Below are 20743 nucleotides of genomic sequence, written 5' to 3'. Positions count from 1 at the left end.
CAACTGGTGCTTACAGATTGTACGATGCAGCAAAGAAGCAAATTGTCATTAGCCGAGACGTGAAGGTAGATGAAGCATCAATTTTTGAGTGGAAAGATGATGAAGCACCAAATGTTGTGTCAAGTTGGTTAGAAGATAAAAATTCAACTAAAGAACAAGTCACAACAGAGAGTGAAATTAGATCAGCTGAAGAACAAGTCACAGTAGACAGTGGAATCGGCAATAGAAGATCTGAAAGAACCAGATTCCCATCTACCAGACTTCAAGACCATGAGGTATTCACTGATAATGAAATAACTGATTCTGGTGATCTATTGCATTGTGTATTTTTAGCAGATGCAGAAGACTTGACTTGGGAGCAGGCTATCGACATCAAAGAATGGAAAGAAGCTATGATGGAAGAACTAAGAGCAATCGAGAAAAACAGAACGTGGGAAATGATGGATTTGCCTCATAACAAACAAGCCATTGAAGTCAAATGGGTGTTTAAGACAAAATATAAGCCGAATGGAGATGTAGCAAAGCTCAAGGCCAGATTAGTTGCAAAGGGTTTTCTACAAAAACCAGGAATTGATTTTACTGAAGTGTATGCACCTGTAGCAAGGATTGAAACCGTGAGATTAGTGATAGCTGTGGCCAATGTGAAGAACTGGAAAATCTGCCAAATGGATGTCAAATCCGCATTTTTAAATGGACCTTTAGAAGAAGAGGTCTACGTGAGACAACCTCCAGGGTTTGAGAGGAAAGGAGAAGAGCAAAAAGTCTTCAAACTGAACAAGGCACTGTACGGTCTCAGACAAGCACCTAGGGCCTGGAACAAACACATTGACTCTTTACTTGTCAGACTTGGATTTCAGAGATGCACTGTAGAATTTGGAATCTACACAAAAGCTAGCGAACAGCAAGGTATGCTATTAATCTGTTTGTATGTAGATGATTTGCTTATTACAGGTGACTCAATGGATGAGATTGAAAGACTCAAAAGAAGAATGAAGGAAGAGTACGAGATGACTGATCTCGGGAGCTTGAGTTACTTCTTGGGATTAGAGTGGTTGCAGACAGTAGATGGAGTATATCTTCATCAAAGAAGGTACATAAATGAAGTTCTGAAAAGGTTCAAAATGGAGAAGTGCAACAGTACTACAACACCAGTCATGGCAAACCCCAAACTGACTGATCATTCAGACGAAAAGAAGGTAGATCCTACTTTGTACAAACAAATCGTGGGGTCTCTCAGATACATTTGCAATAGCAGACCTGATATCAGCTATGGAGTTGGAGTGATCAGCAGGTTCATGAGTGATCCGAGACAATCTCACTTGGCTGCAGCAAAACACGTTCTACGGTACTTGAAAGGAACTGCAAATTTTGGACTTTTCTTCCCCAAGAAAGGCGACAACGTGAAGAGAGCTTTAGAGGCTTGGTGTGATGCTAATTGGTGTGGTGACAAGGTTGACAGGAAGAGCACATTCGGATATTTGTTCAAATACATGGGTGCAACAATTTCGTGGTGTTCCAAGAAACAGAACGTGGTTGCCTTATCGTCTTGTGAAGCGGAGTACATTGCAGCTGCTGAAACCGCGTGTCAGAGTGTCTGGCTGGAAACAATCTTTGAAGAGTTAAAAATCAATTGTGAAAGACCGGTGCAACTTCAAATTGACAACAAATCAGCTATAAGTTTGGCTAAGAATCCTGTCTTCCATGGCAGAAGTAAACATATCGAAACTAAATTCCATTTTCTGAGAGAACAGGTTAATAAAGGAAGGTTAGAGCTTGCCCATTGCAGTTCAGAAGATCAAACAGCAGATGTTTTCACTAAAGCTTTGAAGCAATCTAGATTTGAGAAGTTGAGAACATCATTGAACGTCATACTTTGAGGAATTCAGATTGAGGAGGATGTGTTAGACACCAATCTGTATTCAATAACTTCTATAACTGAATTAAACAGTTACTCTCCTATATGTTTTTTTTGTATAAATACTTTCATTGTATCTCCTTTCATTTTAATAAGAATTTCATACACGTTTCACAATTCCTCTTTTCTCTGCAACTACTCTGCACAATTCCTTTTCTGCATAATTTCCTTTTCTCTGCATAATCTCTTCGTAGGCTATATATATATATATATATATATATATGTGTGTGTGTGTGTGTGTGTGTGTGTGTTCATTTTAAGCAGAAAGCAGAAAGAGAGAAAATGGTGCAAATGAACCAGGAAATGAAGAAAGATTACATATTATAATTACATGGAAGATTTGTCCATTCGTCTCAATTTACAAAATGTCTTTAGCTGGACAATTTCTGAAAACCAGACACTGCCACTTAGTAATGACAATATCTGTTGATACAACAAAAATAATAATGGTGATATTCAACGGTCAAACATTGGTCTGACCGGTATAGGATCAGCCTGAGTTCACCAAGATGCAGGAGAAAGGGGAACATTAATCTGTGGCAATATAATTGTTTTGTGGAGGCCAAACACCATTCGATTCAAAATGCACAATACCATTCAATTCAAATTCAATCGCAGAGCATGATTTGTTCTCTCTGAGCTATTTGTCATGCTGTTGTAGATCAATTTCCCAGGCTGATGCCAACTGCAATAAAAGCTGATCTGGATGTACCCCTTCCCAGGCCTCAGTAGTATCAGTAGAAGCTTCATGTAAATTCAGTAATAGCTCTTTCTTCACTTCCATGGGGATGCCAAAGGTTTCGGCTCCATTTTCCAATACTATCTCCAGCAACTGAACATTATGGTCATGAATTCAATATATTATGCATCGGAAGAGATGTAAAAGCAGGCAAAAGAGGATAGCAAAAGGAGATGAATTCAACATTATGAAGTATGCATCAATTGTTAAACAAGCTTTTTGTTGCAATTTGGTGTAGAATTATCATTCGAACGAATGAATGCAAATATCACCAACAATTTTTTAAATCAGAATTAATGATCGGTCATATACATTTTGAAGATAAAAGGTTATATTTTTTTAATCACAAGAGATGTGATTCCATGTAACAGGGAATTATACAAACAATGTTATGGAGAGGGACTAAGGGTTATATTATCCAACCTTGGGTTTTGGTAGGTTAAGTCTAAGTAGCACTTTAAATTAAATCAATGTTGATTGCCGAATACACCCGATATTGCTCCCTTTTAAAGAGCCTTACTGAACATGAAACACTTAAGATCTGGACCATCTACCAATAAAAAAAAAAAAGTACACCTGACAGTCCCTGGCATTGCTCACAACTATTGAGTCATGCTAATGCAGACAAGGACACGAAACTCGCCCAAAAAATAATTAATATCTCACCGTGACTGTTTAAAGAGGCATAAATTATGGTTTGAGTAACAAATATTTAATGAAGTAGCGGGTTCTCCGTCACTGCACCGAGTCAATTGTCTAGCTGATAAATTATAAAGAAGAAACATGTAAGCAAGCCCTCCAACAAAACATTGACGCAAGAAAACATTAATGGATGCCACCCCGCCTGTAAGATGAGATTTTTCACTTATAATCCACAGGAGTTGTGATCTTGTAGCAATTTGAAAACCAGATCTTGAGACAGGATTACACAGACGAAGATCTATTTCAACGTTTCATACTATACTAGTGTTGACACTGATAAAATATAAAGAAATAGCAAAATCATCCCTAATTATTTTAAGGTGTTATTTTGATGAGAGGATCCATGTGACTACAGAATACACATATTCAGACAAAAGGAACGGAAATTTAAACAGAAGAAAAAGTCATACCTGTTGAATCCAAGACAAACAGATGTCATACATGTTCTGGTCAAGCAAGAATTGCCCAATGGCATTCACAATTTCACATGCAACTTCACTTGAAAGTTGGTAGATTACAGGACCTGTTCTGTCCATTAGCTTTACAAGCAAAATATCATCACCAGTGGACAATACTTCTGCAAAGGCTGAATCTGTGTCACCTACTTGAAGGGCATCCATTGCATTGGTCCAAGAAGTCCAGATGGCATCCCTCTCTTGCCCAACATTGTCATCAGCCAGAGCTTCTGCGGTCATTTCAGGGATTGCTACCCTCGTTGCTCGAGATGCTCCATTGTCCTCACCAGCAACTCGAATTGCTTCCAAGGTAGCTTCATCCTTGGAAGCTTGCCAGACACTTCTGGCAGATGGTCCCTCACCAAGCCGGATGGGCAGTGCTGCTTTATCCCAAGCTCTCCTGTTTCCTGACTGATCACTCTCATGCACAGATTTCGGTGATCTTCCATCAGCAGAACTACCACCAAAAGCCCTCCTCGAGGAAACCTGGCTATTATTTCTAGAAGTGCCATAACCAGGAAGATCCCACCCTTCAGACATGTCAGATCTCCAAGATGGCCCTCTTCCCCTCATTCCCAGAGCATTTCCATCAGATTGTGAAAATCTTTCACCAAATTGGATGCGTCCATCACCACCTCTTCCATACTTGGAATTGGAGTAGTCATTAAAACCATTATACTTATTAGGTGGCCTGCTAGATGATCCTTCAAACCCTGTAAAGTTTCTACGACCTGATGATATGGATAAATCTCGAGACATGTCTTCAACAATTCTCTCAAGGCCACGCACTCTATTCTCTAGAGTCACCATACTATCATGCGATCCACCCATGAAATCCTGCAAAATTATTTAATCATCAATCACTTGTGATAAACATTATACCAGAACTATTTTTTGAGCTACACTGACCATACCTGAAGCATATTCATTAGATGAACCTGTTGCCTTTCCAGTTGCAGCAACTGCCTCTGGATGGCCAACCAATTTCCTCTGTTATTGGAGAAGGGTACTTCAGACTGACCATCAGTTTTAGAAAAACCTGCAAGATTGGCAGAACCCTCCCTCTGATCATTTTCAATCCTATCATCAGTATCATATGCCTTAGTCCTCAGGTCTTTTGAGTTCATCCTTCTTTCGGAGTATCTGTCATGGCCAAAATCATCATAATTCCTTTGTTTGGAATTTCCATCATTGCCTCTCTCAAAGATACGATATTTATTACTTAAGGATCCATGAAAATCATCGTTAGGGATATTTCCAACAGAACTTGTTCTTTCTTTTGAATCTTTAACATTTGCCTCTGACTCTTCCTCGTTGTTGGAGTTAGAAGAATTGAGGCCTCTCCGAGGAACAACTACTTCCACTGGTAAATCATCTGAACCCCTTCTTTCAAGTTTTTGGAAAAATTCTGGATTTAGCTCTTTATCAGATAAGGCTGGTGCTTTCTTTTTCAGTATTACAACCGCCTTCTCAGAGATGCCAGTTGCTTTGGCCTTAGAAGTTGAATCCAGATTCAAAGAACTAGGTGATGAATCTTTTACTGATGAATCAGTCTTCCTCTCATCAAGATTTACTTTTTTTGGGTCACTTGTCTCTGACGAAATAGCTGATTCATTCCCACCATCTAAAGCATAAAAACAACAATCATTACCAACATAAACTAGGATAAGAAACTGAAAATGACAGACAACTCTAACATCCTACCAGACGAGGGCTTTGAATCATCAGGAGACCCATCTCCTTTCCCTGAGATCTTTTTCCACAATTGCAATGCCTCGTTGATGCTATCTCTTACAGGTTTTATCTGAGGACAATAATACATTAATTTAGGGGGGGAGTAGATAATAAAGCAAAGAATTAGTTCTCCAGTAATGGAGTTTCAACAAATTAAAATCTGGCATACTCGGACCAATGATCCTTGGCCCAGACTATAAAGAGAACAGCATAAGTAGTACTATTGTCAGACACCTGATACACCAGTCACAATTAAATGCACTGTCAACTCTATGTCGGCACATAATTTCTACAGTGCCCTTTGAATGAGATACACTAGAATGCAAGAACAAAGTCAACAGGAAAAGGCTAATATTTTGTGGCTACCTTCTTTAATGTTTTTACGATAAAAATCCTCACTCCTTGCTGACCAGAAAAATAATTCTCACTCCTTGGGTGTGTTTGGTAAAACTAGACTATAATAAAGTAGCTGGTAACTAATAAAATAGCTTCTAACCAATAAACTAGTTGCTAGCCTCTAACTAATAAATTAGCTGCTAGCTGAAAAGTTCTAAACTTAAAAGTTCCAAGTTGATAAACTACTTTATTGGATTGGAAATGTTTGTAGAACTAAATGATAAGCTAGTTGGTAAATATAAAAGGAATAACTACATTAACTCTAAACCCTAAACTTTAAATTTTGTTATATAAAAGATATTGTGTTTGCTAGACAAAAATATATTATGCTATTATAATTTGTTTTTTAAAAAATAATTAAATTCTTATTAACCTTTTCAGTGTTTCTGCTTACTTAAGTTATCTATGTGTTATTTGTATTTGGACAAATCACCTCACCTTATTTAAACTAGTTAATGTGATGAATATTAATTTTTTATTTCTCAATTTAAATTATTATTTCTGAGATCTTTTTTATAACTTTTATTGTGTGTAATTTTCACATAATAATGTAATGATTTTATCTTTGTAAAATTGTAATTACCGGTGGAGAAGAAATGTTTGCCACTGTAAAATTGAAAATAATTAAATTCTTATTTATCTTTTCAGTGTTTCTGTTTATATTTTTCAAAGTTGTATATATGTTATTTGTATTTGGACAACTCACCTCACCTTATTTAAATTAGTTAATGTGATGAATATTAATCAAAATTTATTTTTTATTAATTTTCAAAAGCTTAATTTTTTTATTTCTCAATTTAAATTATTATTTCTCTGAGGATCTTTTTTGTAACTTTTATTGTGTGCAATTTTCACATGATATCATGCAATAATTTTATCGTTGTAAAATTTTAATCACCGGTGGAGAAGAAATGTTTGTCACTGTAAAATTGAAAATAGGAAAAAAATTAAGAATGATAAGGAAATGTATTTAAACATAAGGGATAGTAATGGAACAAAATTAAATAAGCAAGAAGCCAGTTGAAGTAGCTTGCTCGTAAGATATAAGCTCCTAAACAAGCCATTTTGAATTATCTTACTAAACAATTTTACAGAGATCAAACTAACTTAAAAGTTAATTAAATAAGTTAGTAACTAAGTTATTGGACTTACGAAACATACTCCTTGTTGAATTAATTCCTTCTTAGAAACACAATATTTAAATAAAATAAGAATTGCAATAAGTGATAACACCAAGAATCAAAATGAAAAAAGCATGGGATGTCAACAAGTTATAATTAGGAAATCTGAATGCAAATGCTACCTTGTCAAATCGGCAAGCCTCAAGTACTGCCAGTGTAGGTGCTGCTTTATCAACAACCAAACTGCTTGAGTGCAATGCCAATGAACTTAATGCCTCAGCTGCTGCTTTACGTGTTGCCCAATCTGTACTAGAAAGACATTCATGGATGCTAGGCAGCAAATGTTCTAAGCTTTGTGGTGCAATCGCTCCAACCTGAAATCAGTACCCAATTACCTCCAAGGAATTTTCATACCAATTCTATCATAAAATGGTAAGTTGGCGATTAATGGCCCCAAGTTGGACAAAAACAAGCAAACCAACAGAATCAAAATTAAAGACATGGATCTTTGCAGCCTCTATCATCCAAATCAGACCTATGCCAAATATTGAAGTGCAACTTCCCTCGAACTTCATTGGGATTAGCCTCTGCAGTTGCCAAAGCCACTTTCAAACATCATTATCACCACATATGGCCATGTTAAATTGAATTCTATAAATGATTTTTTGTCAATATAATCAGGTCTAACTAAATCTCAGTGGTTCAAAACCCTAATGAATCTTCTACAATAAACAAACACTAGCATTTGTTTAGCATGTTAAGAGTTAAAATAGAACGGAACAAGCCAGTCATACAGATAAAAAGTGATACGTTTTGGATCCAGCAAGAGAACTAAAACCAACAACAATGCTCCTCCTGATTATATAAAAATGACTCCACCATAGTCTCTTAATAACAAAATGCCAAAATTTAAACGTAGTTTTGTAAGTACTTTTAACACTGTTTTCTAATCAGAACTAGAGTTTCATATCCAAGTCAGTCTGTGTTTGGATTAGCCTTTGAAACCTCAGATCCACAATTCAGATGTGAAAAGTAAAAGCTACTCCAAGTAACTTTAACTTGAATATGGATCACACATTGTCAATTTCAAACCAAGCAAGCACAAAACTATCCTGTCCTGACCTTTAATGAAACTTTTATTACACAAATCATTGATGTGAAATTCCAATTCCAATTTGAATATAGAAACAAAAAGTGCCAAAGGATTTACTTCTAAGTTTTAATCTAAAGATAACTCTATCGCAAAATAACTAAAGCATCTAAATGTTTTACATTAAAGCTCCATGCATACCCAAATAAAGAAAGGACAAAACCACAGGACCACCTAATGACCAAAATAACCATTCAAGTTCAAACTGAAATCAACAGCAGTGCTCCCCTAGGCAAGGTACTCCACAGATATAACTCAAGCACTCCACCATATCATGAAGGTAACACTCCAATTCCCGTTTGAGAAGAAAACCAAAAAGAAAGCATCTGCATCTAAGTTTTTCCATAAGGGAAACCCTATATCTGAAAATAACCAAAGCGTCTCAAATCTTTTACTCTAAAGCTCTGTCCATAACCTAAATAAAGCAAGCACAATATCTAATGACCAAAATAACCCTTCAGTTCAAACTCAAAGCAACACTAGTGCTGCTCTTGGCATGGTACCCCCTAGTTAAAACTAAACCACTCATCCTTACCTGAATCATCTATGAGGACCTTCAATGAAAAATGAAAACCTTTATTATGAGAATCATGGAGAACAAACTCCAATAATTTTGATTTGAGAACAGAATAAAAGAAACACCTATGGATCTACATCAAAGCTTTTGATCTAAAGAAAACTCTACATCACATATTGATCAAGGCAACTCAAAATGCTGTATATTAAAGCACCATTCATACCGAAATAAAGTGCAAAATCATTGGATCACCTAATGACCAAAATAACCCTTCAAGTTCAAACTCCTCAAAACCATTTCATAATGGACAACATTTAGATGCAGTGAAGTGATGTTGGTGTGGTTCTCCAATAAGAATTATAATTTCACCTGAATAATCTATATAATAAAAGATTCTATTGAATGCCATCCTGCATTAAGATGAACTTCAAATCTGGTTTGAGAAAAATAGTAATAGCATGTATTTTACTATATCCAGTCTTTCCATTGGCAGGGTACTCCGAACATATAACTCAACCACTCCTCTATACCTGAATAATCTAAGCGAACATTTAATGCAGATCTTCATTACAAAAATCATGGAGGTGAATTTCCAATTCTGATTTGAGAACTGAACTAAAGAAACGCCAATAGATCTGAATCTAATATTTGCACTATAGAAAACTCCGCGACCCAAAATAACCAAAGCGCCTGCAATGCTTTACACCAAAGCTCCATTCATACTCCAAATAAAGCAAGCACAAAACCACTCTACCAAATAATGACCAAAATAACCCTCCAAGTTCAAGCTCCACAAACCATTTCATAATGGACAAAAACTTCGATGCACTTAAGAGTTGTTCTCCAGTCAGAAGTAGAGTTTTACCTTAATAGCCTTGATAATAACAGATTCAATTAATTATCATCCTGAATTGCTGATGTAAAACACCAAATCTCATTGAAGAACAAAACCAATAGCACCTATGATACTACATCTAAGTTTTCTTCAAAATAACTCACAATTCACCAACCCTCGATCCCATTTCACCCAACCCACAACAATGCAGTCCTCTCACCTGTGACAAGCTGGCAACCACCGGCAAAATCGCCGCCTTAGCCATGAAATTGGGACTGTTAAGCAGCTTGCAGATCCTCGGACAAAGTTTCTGGAACGCCGGCACCGGCGCCTCCCCTCCGCCGCCAGCACACTCAACCATCTTCGCCATGCACACCGCCGCGCCCGCTTGCACCCCTTTGTTTTGCTCCCCCATAGCCTCGAACAGCGGCTTCACGAACAGCCCCACCACAGTCCCGACCCCCCCTCCGCCGCCGTCGCCCTTCAGATACTGCGCGGCCAGTGCGCCGACAGTGTCCCTACAGGCATCGCGAACAGCAGAGTCGGCGTCCTTGAGACGGCGCACGACGTGCGCGATAATCTTGGTGAGGTGCGCCGCCGCGGCGTCGGCGTGGGCGGCGCATACGGCGGCAAGGAAGCGCAGCGCGTCTCGCTTGACGGCGGGCTTGGGGTCGGTAGCGGCATCGTAGAGGCAGTTGAGGATCATGGGAATGGCGTCCGGCGACAGCGCAGCGATGGTCTTCTCGAGGTCCTCGACCGCGATCTGGTGCGTGTCGCGGTCGGAGAGCTTGGAAAGGGAAGTGAGTATCCTCTGCTTGAGCTCCACCATAGCAAGGTGCGATGAGAGTGAAGAAGATGAGGATGAAGATCTTGATGAAGGTGATGGTGTTGGGTTTGTTTGGATTTGGGGTTTTGGGTGCTTCATTGCTGAGTCTATGTTGTTAGAAACCGAATGCAATGGTAAAAAAGAAGATAAGAGAGAAAATGGAAGCAATCTGTGAAAAGAAAATGTGAACTGATTTGAAGTGGAAAGAAAAGATGGATCTGTGAGGGAAAAGGGTGCGAGACAAGTTTTCAAATATCAATCATGGAGCCTTTCTTTTTCCCTGAATAACCAACCATTTCTGAATTGGAAGCTAAGAATTTCGAATATAAATTTATTATTTTTATCATTATTAAATTAAATTAAATTGTTAGAATATGAAAAATAGGGTTTTCGGGTACCACCACAGCAGTCCTTGGATCTTACTAAGATGCCCTAGAACCACACTTTTAGGGCATGGGAAGGGACCCTGTACGGCTGTAGAGTGGGGATATGTCCTATTGGCTTACTCAAGAGAATTTGAGTATAAAACATTTTCTCATTTTACTTCTCTCTTTTTTTTCTCATTTTTCCCTGTTTAATTATTAATTCTAATAAAATATCGTTCTTGATAACATAATTAAATTTTTATTATAACATTTCTATTATTTTCTTAAATTATATTGAACATATAAATCTCATATATAGATCTCTAAGAGTATGATCAAATTATAAAATTTTCATATCATAGAAATGTAGTGTATTTTTAATACAATGACAACAAAATTATATCATATCATTTTTGGTATTATTCATCGGCAATAAAAATATTGACAACAATTATCAATGTACATGTTCAAATTATTGTAAAAAAAAAATAGTAAATGAATTGCTATAAAACTACCTCTATAAAATAAAATCATTAAATATACATAAAAGTTCTAATTTAAAAAAAAAAAATAAACCCAGGACTTCGTGTAAATTAATTAAATTTATTATCACTAGTTATGAAAATAAGGTTATTTAACATTGATTCGGAATAAAATCGAGGTCGACATATTGAAGAGTAGTCTAAGAGATTTTAAAGTTGTCCTATTTCGATATCAAAATTACTTTAACATTTCATTTAATTTATTAATGATATAGATCTTATTCCATAAATATATTTATAAATTTTAAAATTGATATTTAATTAACAATATTCTAATTACAATTTAATTTAATTGGTGATAATTATATTTTATTTTAAATTATTCAATATTATAAATAATTGTCCGAACAATGGATTCATAAGTTAGATTTCGTAGATTATAATTCATTTAAGTATCTAATTAACAATTTATCATATTAATGTGGCTGATTGGAATAAATATCAATTTATATATATATATATATATATATATATATATATATATATATATATATATATATATATATATATATATATATATATATATATAAACTTTTCGGCGAGTTAATTTATATAACTATTCACGATTCTTAAAGCACCTATAGGAACATCTTACACTCTTCATCATCAAAATCTTATTCTCTATATAAATTTGAAAGTCTAGTAGAGTTTAAAGATAAATTTACAGGACATCTCTAGAAATTGTATCATGGTAATTAGGGTTGGACAAATAGAAATAAACTACATTGTACTATTAAAATTTGTACTGAACTAAAAACTAATTTGTACCCGACCCGGACCGGCCCACCATAGGTTGGTGAGTTACACGGGTTGACTCATTGACTCACTTAATTACAAGTTTTTTTTAAATCCAAAAAAACATGAAATTCAAATCTAAATAAATTTCACTCTAAAATGATGTCAAACTCTACAGACAATTCAAAATAAATAAAAAAAATAATCATGCAATCCAAATGTAATTCAAAAGCAAGTACAAAAGGCGAACAAATAAGCTTTTAATATTGATAATTTCTGTGTCACTTACCCATTTATAAGATTAGAGTTTTGAATGGAAAAATTTATAATATTTTTCACTCTTGAAACATCTTCTTTATCCTCATCTACAATACAATAAAAAAAATAGTGTTAACTAATAATATTGAAACCCACCTCACAACGGGTTCAACTTAGGTGAGCCAAATTCTAAGTGAGCCGAGTTAAAAATTAACCCATATTTGAATCTATGGTGAGTCAACTTAAGTGAGCCAAATTACAGGTTTTTCAAACTCAACCCAATTTGAATCTATGGTGGGTCAGGTTAACCAACAAGTTCTAATCCATTTTGACAACACTATATACAAGCATAAACCCTCAACCCGGAACCCTTAACAATTTAGAAAATGAAAAGAGCCAAAACATCCCAATAAGTCATGCATAAAAATGAAAGCATTCACAAAGACATTGCTTAAGATTCGTGCTCAACGCCAAAGCATCATAGCTTCTGGTCGCGCCAACTCTTAATGATACATGACACTACCTAGCGCCCTACTTCCAATAATCACTAAGTGACAAAAGGTGCCTCAATGCAGCAATCTTCCAGGGGCTCTCTATTGAGTCTGCACTCGACGGTACATGGTACTGATCAACGACGGATGATATCACTCAGTAGTGTCCGTGATATTAGCATTTTTTTAAGGTTTTGTGCAACTCGCACTTGACGGTGTAGAATGACAACCCAATGATGACGTTCCAACACTAAAAAAAGTTCACGATTCAGGTCCAAACTCGACATGTAGTATCTCAACCTTGTTTATTTACAATCTTAGACAAGAAACACAATTTCTATCATCTGATAATGCAGTTACAAACTATAAATTTAAGCAATCCTCTCAAATAAATTAGCTTATCTTAACTTCTAAGTGGTCCTTCCTCATGACACCAAGTCACAACCTATTACACAACTATATATAGAATATGAAATAAAAACCCAATTTAGTGATCCAAAACTCTCGTGGGGACAAAATCACCCTAATAAAGCTTTGACAACACGTGTAAGGAGAAAAGAGACAATTGCACGTAATTCAAAACAGGTTTAAGGATGAAAACAAAAAAAAATCTCTTTCCCTGTTGCAACTCTTAATGATATTGGGTGATGTGTTCTCTAATATTTCCTCAATGAGAGCTCCTAATCCAAAAGAAGAAAAAGAAAAAATAAAAGCTAAAGAGATGTGATAACGGTTGAAATACCGTTATTTTTATATTTAATTTTGATACTAAAAACACCCTTTGTGACTTAGAAACTAGCTTGAAATCATGTTTTTGCTTAAGTTGTAAAAATAAGAGAGTTGAAGGTGGTATTATTGGTTTTATGCTTGGTTTTCCTTGTTTTGACAGGAATTAAGGTGATCTGGAAGAAGTTGAAGTAGCGAGGAGTTGGAGTCAGGAAAAAGCTGGAAAAGTAGCACACAAAAGAATCGCAGATGGCGCTGAGCGCAAGTTTCTTCCGTCTCACGCCTGAGCGCCACCGCTAAGCGTCAATCAAGTGTCGTAGCCACCGCTTGGACGCCCTTTTGGGGCGTTGAGCACCAATTTCTTCTGTCTCACGCCTGGGCACCACCGTTGAGCGTTAGTTTAGTGCCGCAACCACCGCTGAGCACCTTAAGTGGGGCGTTGAGCGCCAACGACATGAGCTTGGACCTGTTTTATGTTATTTCTATGATATATTTAAGGCCCATACGCCCTAGAGAATGTATCTTTTAACAAAAAGAGGTGCAAAAACACTTTTTTCACCCCTTGGAGGTGGACTTTGGATGCGAAAGCTCCGATCTTCAACTTTTAGGGTTCTATCTTTCATTATTTTCCATATTTTCATCTAGTTTCACCATGTCTATGGTGAACTAAACTTCCATTGTTGTTGGGGGAAACGATGTAATCCTTTGAAATTCTCATGTATTGAATTGATTTATATTATATATGCTTTACTTCATTAATTGTTAGGGTTTTTCCTCTACGCTATATGCATGCTTTGTTTAACTCATTCAATTGCATGATTATTGATTTTGTCGATCTGGGCACAAGTGGGGAAATCTAGAACTAGGGAAATTCTCCCAAAAGCAAATATTACCTAGACATAGGAATAGATGGTTGGTTGCCTTTAAGATTCTGTGCAATGTAATGCATAATTAATTGTTGGGGATACAAGACATTGGGAACTAGTAATTAAGAGTAGGTTTTCTTCACCAAGACATTAGGTTTAAGGTAAATTAGAAAGTGACATTAACATCAATGAAGAAGATGAATTTATTAATACATGAGAGTGGATAGGATAAGTCGGAAACCCCAAGAACATAATCATTTCATACTTTATACATCAATCACCTGTGCATTCTTCAAGTCAATTGATCAAACACTTGAATTCATATTTATTTTCTGCATTATAAACATTGTGATTTCGTTTACAAGTCTTAATTAATCAAGAAACCACATGAATGTCTAGTTCGTGAGTCTCTAGGAAAAACATTACTTGAATTTACTATTTATATTACTTGATACGCTTTTGTGCGAATATAATGCATATTTAATTGTTGGGGATACAAGACATTAGGAACTAGTAATTAAGAGTAGGTTTTCTTTACCGAGACGTTAGGTTTAAGGTAAATTAGAAAGTGACATTAACATTAATGAAGAAGATAAATTCATAAATACATGAGAGTGGATAGGATAAGTCGGAAACCCAACAACATAATCATTTCATACTTTATACACCAATCACCTGTGCATTCTTTAAGTCAATTGATCAAACACTTGCATTCATATTTATTTTCTACATTATAAACACCATGATTTCGTCTACAAGTCTTAATTAATCAAGAAACCACATGAATGTCTAGATCATGAGTCTCTAAGAAAAACGATACTTGAATTTACTATTTATATCACTTGATACGGTTCAATACACTTACCGAAATTTTAACAAGATGATTGAAAAAAATAACGAGGACTCTATTTTAAATTAAAAAAGAGTTTTACATTTATAAGGTTTGACGAATTATACAAAAATAAATCTGATTAAATTCAAACAAGTTAAAAAATAACTTATTTATTTTTCAAAAAAAATAATATATATATATATATATTTATTTATTTATTTATTGCATAATTTGTAAGATATATGTAATGTAAATAATAAAAAATGTAAAACATACCACTAAAATATATAAAATATTAAATGTTGAAAACTAATAATAAATATTACTGAGTAACAGCTATTTGAATCCATAGTCACTACTATTATTTTTTATTGTTATCATTACTGTAAAACAATTTCCAATGTCAAAAATTTAAATTAGTCTATTTTAAAGCTTGAAATTGGAAGAAAAAGAAAACTAAATAACATCCAGCAATAATTGGTTAAAAACTTAAAATTTATGACTAAAACCCATTTAAGTGGTTTTTTTTTTTTTTAGGTACACGATTAAAAAAACTGTGATGACAAAAAATATCAATGATCGATTAATTTTTTTAATAAAGAACAAGAATCTATACAAAAGTAATATCTTAGACTTAGACACAATAACAGATAGATGACAGAGTGGGTGAGAGAGAAAAAAAATATTGCATTATTAACAAATTTCAACCAACATTCAATGATCACACATATTAATTAATCATATTGTTTAACTAACCAATTGCAATTAAAAATTATTGTTAGTTACTGGCATAGTTTTCAACACCAAAACGACACAAAGAAAAAAAAAAAGGGAATGTTAATCTCAATTTCTTTTGGTTTGTAAATTGAATTTGGTAAACCATGTCGTGTGACTCTAAATTATGGGTGCTTTATGCACAAATGCCAAATAGACGTACAGACGAAAACATAAGTACTATGAATTAAGTATTTAATATCTAAGAAAATAAATTACTTTTGTAATCATGATTTGAAATATAGAATAATTATCTTAATATTTGATGGGAAAAGTGAGAAATAGAGATTGAAAAGAAAAAAATTTCAAAAAATAACAATGATGAAACAAATATAAGTGACAATGCAAAAGGAGACCGTCCTATTTTGTGTCGTCTTGTATTTTGTCCTCTTATATTGGGCCTGGAGAGAAGTTTTCCTATATAAGACTTCTGACTTAATAGGTTCAACTCATTTCACATAAATATGAAATTGTAGGTCAATAAATAATCTACATAAATTACAAAACATATAAATCTTTTTTGTAATTTTTTATTTATAAATTTGGGTATCTAATACGACTTTATTTCTAAGTATAAGAATTAAAAAATAAATAAAAGACCCCAACGATTTACTATTTATTACAAGTAAATAAAAAAAACTGTAAAAAGATATTAAAATGAACTATGAAATAAGATTTAGATTTATACTTGTAAATAAGTATAAATCTTATGTGTGTTTTTTTATGATACAAATTTAGTTTTAGTTACTTCTTCAAAGTTTGATTTTGTTAGGTCCATATACTTTAAGAGAGAGATATTTTCTAACCTTAACTCAATTATATGTTATTATAAGTTTTGGTTATTTTTTAGTGATTAGTTAATCCCTCTTTAGAGAGATTAACAATTGGACATATAACTTTTCATCTGAACCAATATAAAATTGTCCGTGGAAGTTTTTCTTTCCCTACTCTTTTTAACTTTGTTGTTCTTGTTTAAAGTAAACTACTTTTCTTGTAAAATCAATTTATAAGAAGAGAAAATTTTTAAAAGGGAAGTTTATACCAAGTAAACCAATTCATCCCTTATTGGTTTTTGTCCACACACGAACATTTTGCTGAATGATTCTAACCCAACTTGCCAAAAGATTGGTTCATTAGAACCAGATTAAACATAACCCTTGTCATTGTTTGAAATCCAAAATGAACCATATGAATCTACTTGTGTCTTCCCCTTTAGAAAGAATGGTAAATTTGTGTTATAGTTTAGAAAATAATACCTTTGAAATGTCATACATGCATTTCTCATTCATTTTAACAACGAAACAAAAACCATCAAATAAAAAAAATACAAATGATGTGCAATTTGAGGTAGGAACAACAAATGGGGTTCCCCTCCATCATTTTTCACATAAACAAAAAGAGAGGAGAAAAGAAGGGCACACAATGGTGCTATAATAGTGGGATCTAGGTTAAGTGTTGCAACATGTCCTTAATTTGTGTCCTTGCCACATATATGAAACATGTGATTAAAAACAAGACATGTGTCCAATAACGGAGAGGTGACATGGCATACCATTTGTCACATTTAAAAAAAGTTAACATCCTTAGGCATTGAGGATTGAGTTGATGCATTTCTTAAGTATAATGACCTAATGGTTCAAATTTTGAAAGAGTAACTAAAACAAAAATTATGTTATAGTTCAGAAAACTAAACACAATTAATCCTAAATATAGTATTGATAAAATAATAAATAAAAATTATTTAATCATATTTAATGTAGAAATCATGTTATATATTTCTATCCCAAGTTTGTTGAATGACATAGTTAGGATCAATCATCGCATCTGATGTATTTTTCGCTTTAGAGTTTTGAAATTTTGTAATAGTTTTGTCTTTAAAAAGTGTCTCTCAAAGGTTGCAAGTGGGAAGGAATATTTAAATTGCGCTTGACCTCGATTCATGAGTGATGTGAAACTTATGGATTGGTTTGTTTTTGCATAAATAGTGGGTCCCACTTGTTGGTTTCTACTTTTAGAGTTATAATGCTAAGCTGAATAAAAATAAAAAACAACATACTCTAGTACACCAAACACTTACATCTTCCAAAACATCTCTCATTTCAAGCACTGACCATGCCTCAACAATGTTATCACATAAAAGTCACCTCACACCGATGTCCGACTCACTTCTTGTGAGTTGTAATCAAACTCAACAAAATTGATATCAAGAACAATGATGACATCTTCCTTCTCTCAAACTTCCCTGAGTTCACCTTCACATTCCTCAACTCCTCAATCCGTTGCGCCATCGTCACCACAGTTAATCACCTAGGCAGAGGCGACCAAACAAGTCACGACGCCCAACACCAAACTCATCATACAGAGAACAAACGAGGAGGACTTTTCTAACGCTTAAAGGATAGGGATGCACTGTTGTATTCTTTAGAAACAACGAGGCTTCTGAAAAAGGGATGCTAATGAACGAAGATATGGTTACAAGCGTGGAACAACAAGTCAACCAAGAAAACCCTAATCAATATATATACAACAAGGAGATGTTTTAATGTGGCGTGAATATCATTAGTGGCCTCAATGAGCTTTAAGACAATGAAAGTGAGAAAATGCGACAAAGATGTCGTGACAATAAAGAAAACCCAATTTCCTTGACTAGTGGCCAAGTAGCGTCAACTAAGTGAAGACTCTATATTGAAAAAGAAACTTTCTTATTCGAAGTGCAACTCAACAGTCATGAAATATTTGTTCCACCACGAGAAAGAAAACCCAATCCTATAACTCCTCGTATACTTGAGATAAAAGGGAGCATAAGCATTGAAGAATGTCATGTCGATGGATATCAAAATGAAACTTACGCCAATTGTGGGAATACTAACAAAACAGCCAAAGACACATGTTTTTAAAGTTGTGAGGAAATACTAAAAGAGGGGGTTCAATAATGTTTCTTTGATCTTTTCTCGACTAAAGATCTAAGCATGATATACGTAGCACTTGTGAGTTAGTCATACTTCATCTATAAACATTATTCCGTAAGATCGTTTATAGAACCAACTCAAGTTTCTCCAAAGATATAAAAGTAGTAAGTTGTTGAAGATGTAAACAGTAACTAATAGTTTAAGGCTAACTTGAGAACTTAAAGAGATTGCGTTTATCAACAACCAATCGTTTACCTTAAGGACTACAACACACAAATAATTTTATACTAGTTCACCTGTTAGGGCTACATCTAGTTCTTCTCTAAATTAACTTAGAGGGTTCCATTAAATATTCAATTAAGTACCGTTAGTGTTTTAAACCACTTCTAGTGTTCCTAGTCCTATTGAGTAACCATCGTTACTTCTGATTAGTTGAATTTGACTCACTCCTAATTACATAGTACTATTCATCACTCTTGGTATCCCTAGATGGTTCTAGTATCACTGTGATACATTATCTAGTTGAGTTTCACCCACTCCTGGTTTTGAAGTATTTTTCACCACTCTTAGTATCTTTGATCAGTGAATAACCTCCAGTTACCCTAGACTAGTTGAGTATTCGCACCAGTCCTGGTTTCTCAGTCAAGAAGTAGTTGTTAATTACCTTTGATTGGTTGAGTATTCGCACAACTCCTAGTTTCAGTTAGTGAATAACCTCTTGTTAACCTAGATTGAATGAGTATTCTCACCACTCTTAGTCTCAATTAGCGAATAACCTCCTGTTACCCTAGACTGGATGAGTATTCTCACCACTCCTGGTCTTAGTCAACAAATAACCTCTTATTACCCTAGAATGGATGAGTATTCACACCACTCCTGGTACTAGACAATCTTCACTTTCATCAAAATCACTACAAAACAATGCAAAACAAGCATAATATCGCTAAAAACAGCTTTTGACTCTCGACTAACTCATTTATTGAGTTTTATTTGATTATAAGCTCGTTCTAAGTCTTAAAGGGTGTAATTTGGTCTAAATTGACATATGAAAATAACTGTTTTTCAACCGTTATCATGTATACGTTGCTTAGCATAAAACAAGTTTTTCTTCTAAGGATACCCATCAATTAGTCTTTTCAAAGTCCTTGTGAAATCTTTGGCTTTTTTGAAATCAATAAACAAGAACTGATGAATCAACAATAAAAGAGAAATAATAGAGAAATATCAACACAGACAATCTATACTAGTTCGACTAATCCCAAGCCTACATGCAGTCCTCCTTCAACAACCTTAGTTGAAGGGAATCCACTAAAAATTGATTGAGTTTACAAAAATACAAAGAACCCCTCCTAATGCACTTTTCTTCACACTCAAAATCAATATATCAATACAAAAAATGAATAACCTCACTCTCTTACAACAAATGAGTACACTTACAGCTCTGAAAATCCTAAAAAACCCGCACAGGTACACAAACACAAATTGTCTATGATGAATCTAATCTCCAAGTCATACTCTTTTAGTGTTGATCAAATCATAACAACTTTAACCCACTTTTCTTGAAAGAACCTTTATGTATAAGCAACCAATGTAGTCTTGATTCTCCAAGATCACTTCTCGAATGCTCCTATAATCAAAACTCAATGTAAACGTTAATATTTGAAAGTGATAGCAATTGATTGTTTTGAAACAGAACTCAAGATGCATACATATAGGATTTTTTGAATTCTGACACATTATAATCGATTAAGGTTTTTATGTAGTTTGTTAAGCTTTTGCTTCTGTTTTAATAGATTATCCTGAGCATGTAACCGATTATTTAATCTCATAAGCTAGTTATAAATTCAATTGTTAG

The 20743-nt window shown here is 34.4% G+C and overlaps 1 protein-coding gene across 1 annotated transcript; it reads right to left on the bottom strand.

Moving 5' to 3' along the window:
* Positions 1-2207: 2207 nt before the first annotated feature.
* On the bottom strand, positions 2208-10695 carry LOC106775876 (TORTIFOLIA1-like protein 1). Its single transcript, XM_014663109.2, has 6 exons — positions 9785-10695; positions 7245-7436; positions 5516-5615; positions 4726-5435; positions 3767-4648; positions 2208-2747 (listed from the first exon to the last, which is right to left on the bottom strand). Exons 1-6 carry the CDS (start codon positions 10487-10489, stop codon positions 2556-2558), a joined length of 2781 nt encoding a protein of 926 aa, XP_014518595.1. The 5' UTR covers positions 10490-10695; the 3' UTR covers positions 2208-2555.
* Positions 10696-20743: the final 10048 nt, after the last annotated feature.

Source organism: Vigna radiata, chromosome 10 (assembly GCF_000741045.1).
Source record: "Vigna radiata var. radiata cultivar VC1973A chromosome 10, Vradiata_ver6, whole genome shotgun sequence".
Taxonomy (NCBI): domain Eukaryota; kingdom Viridiplantae; phylum Streptophyta; class Magnoliopsida; order Fabales; family Fabaceae; genus Vigna; species Vigna radiata.
Note: the sequence above shows the minus strand (reverse complement) of the source record. Positions and strands in the feature narration are given on the sequence as shown.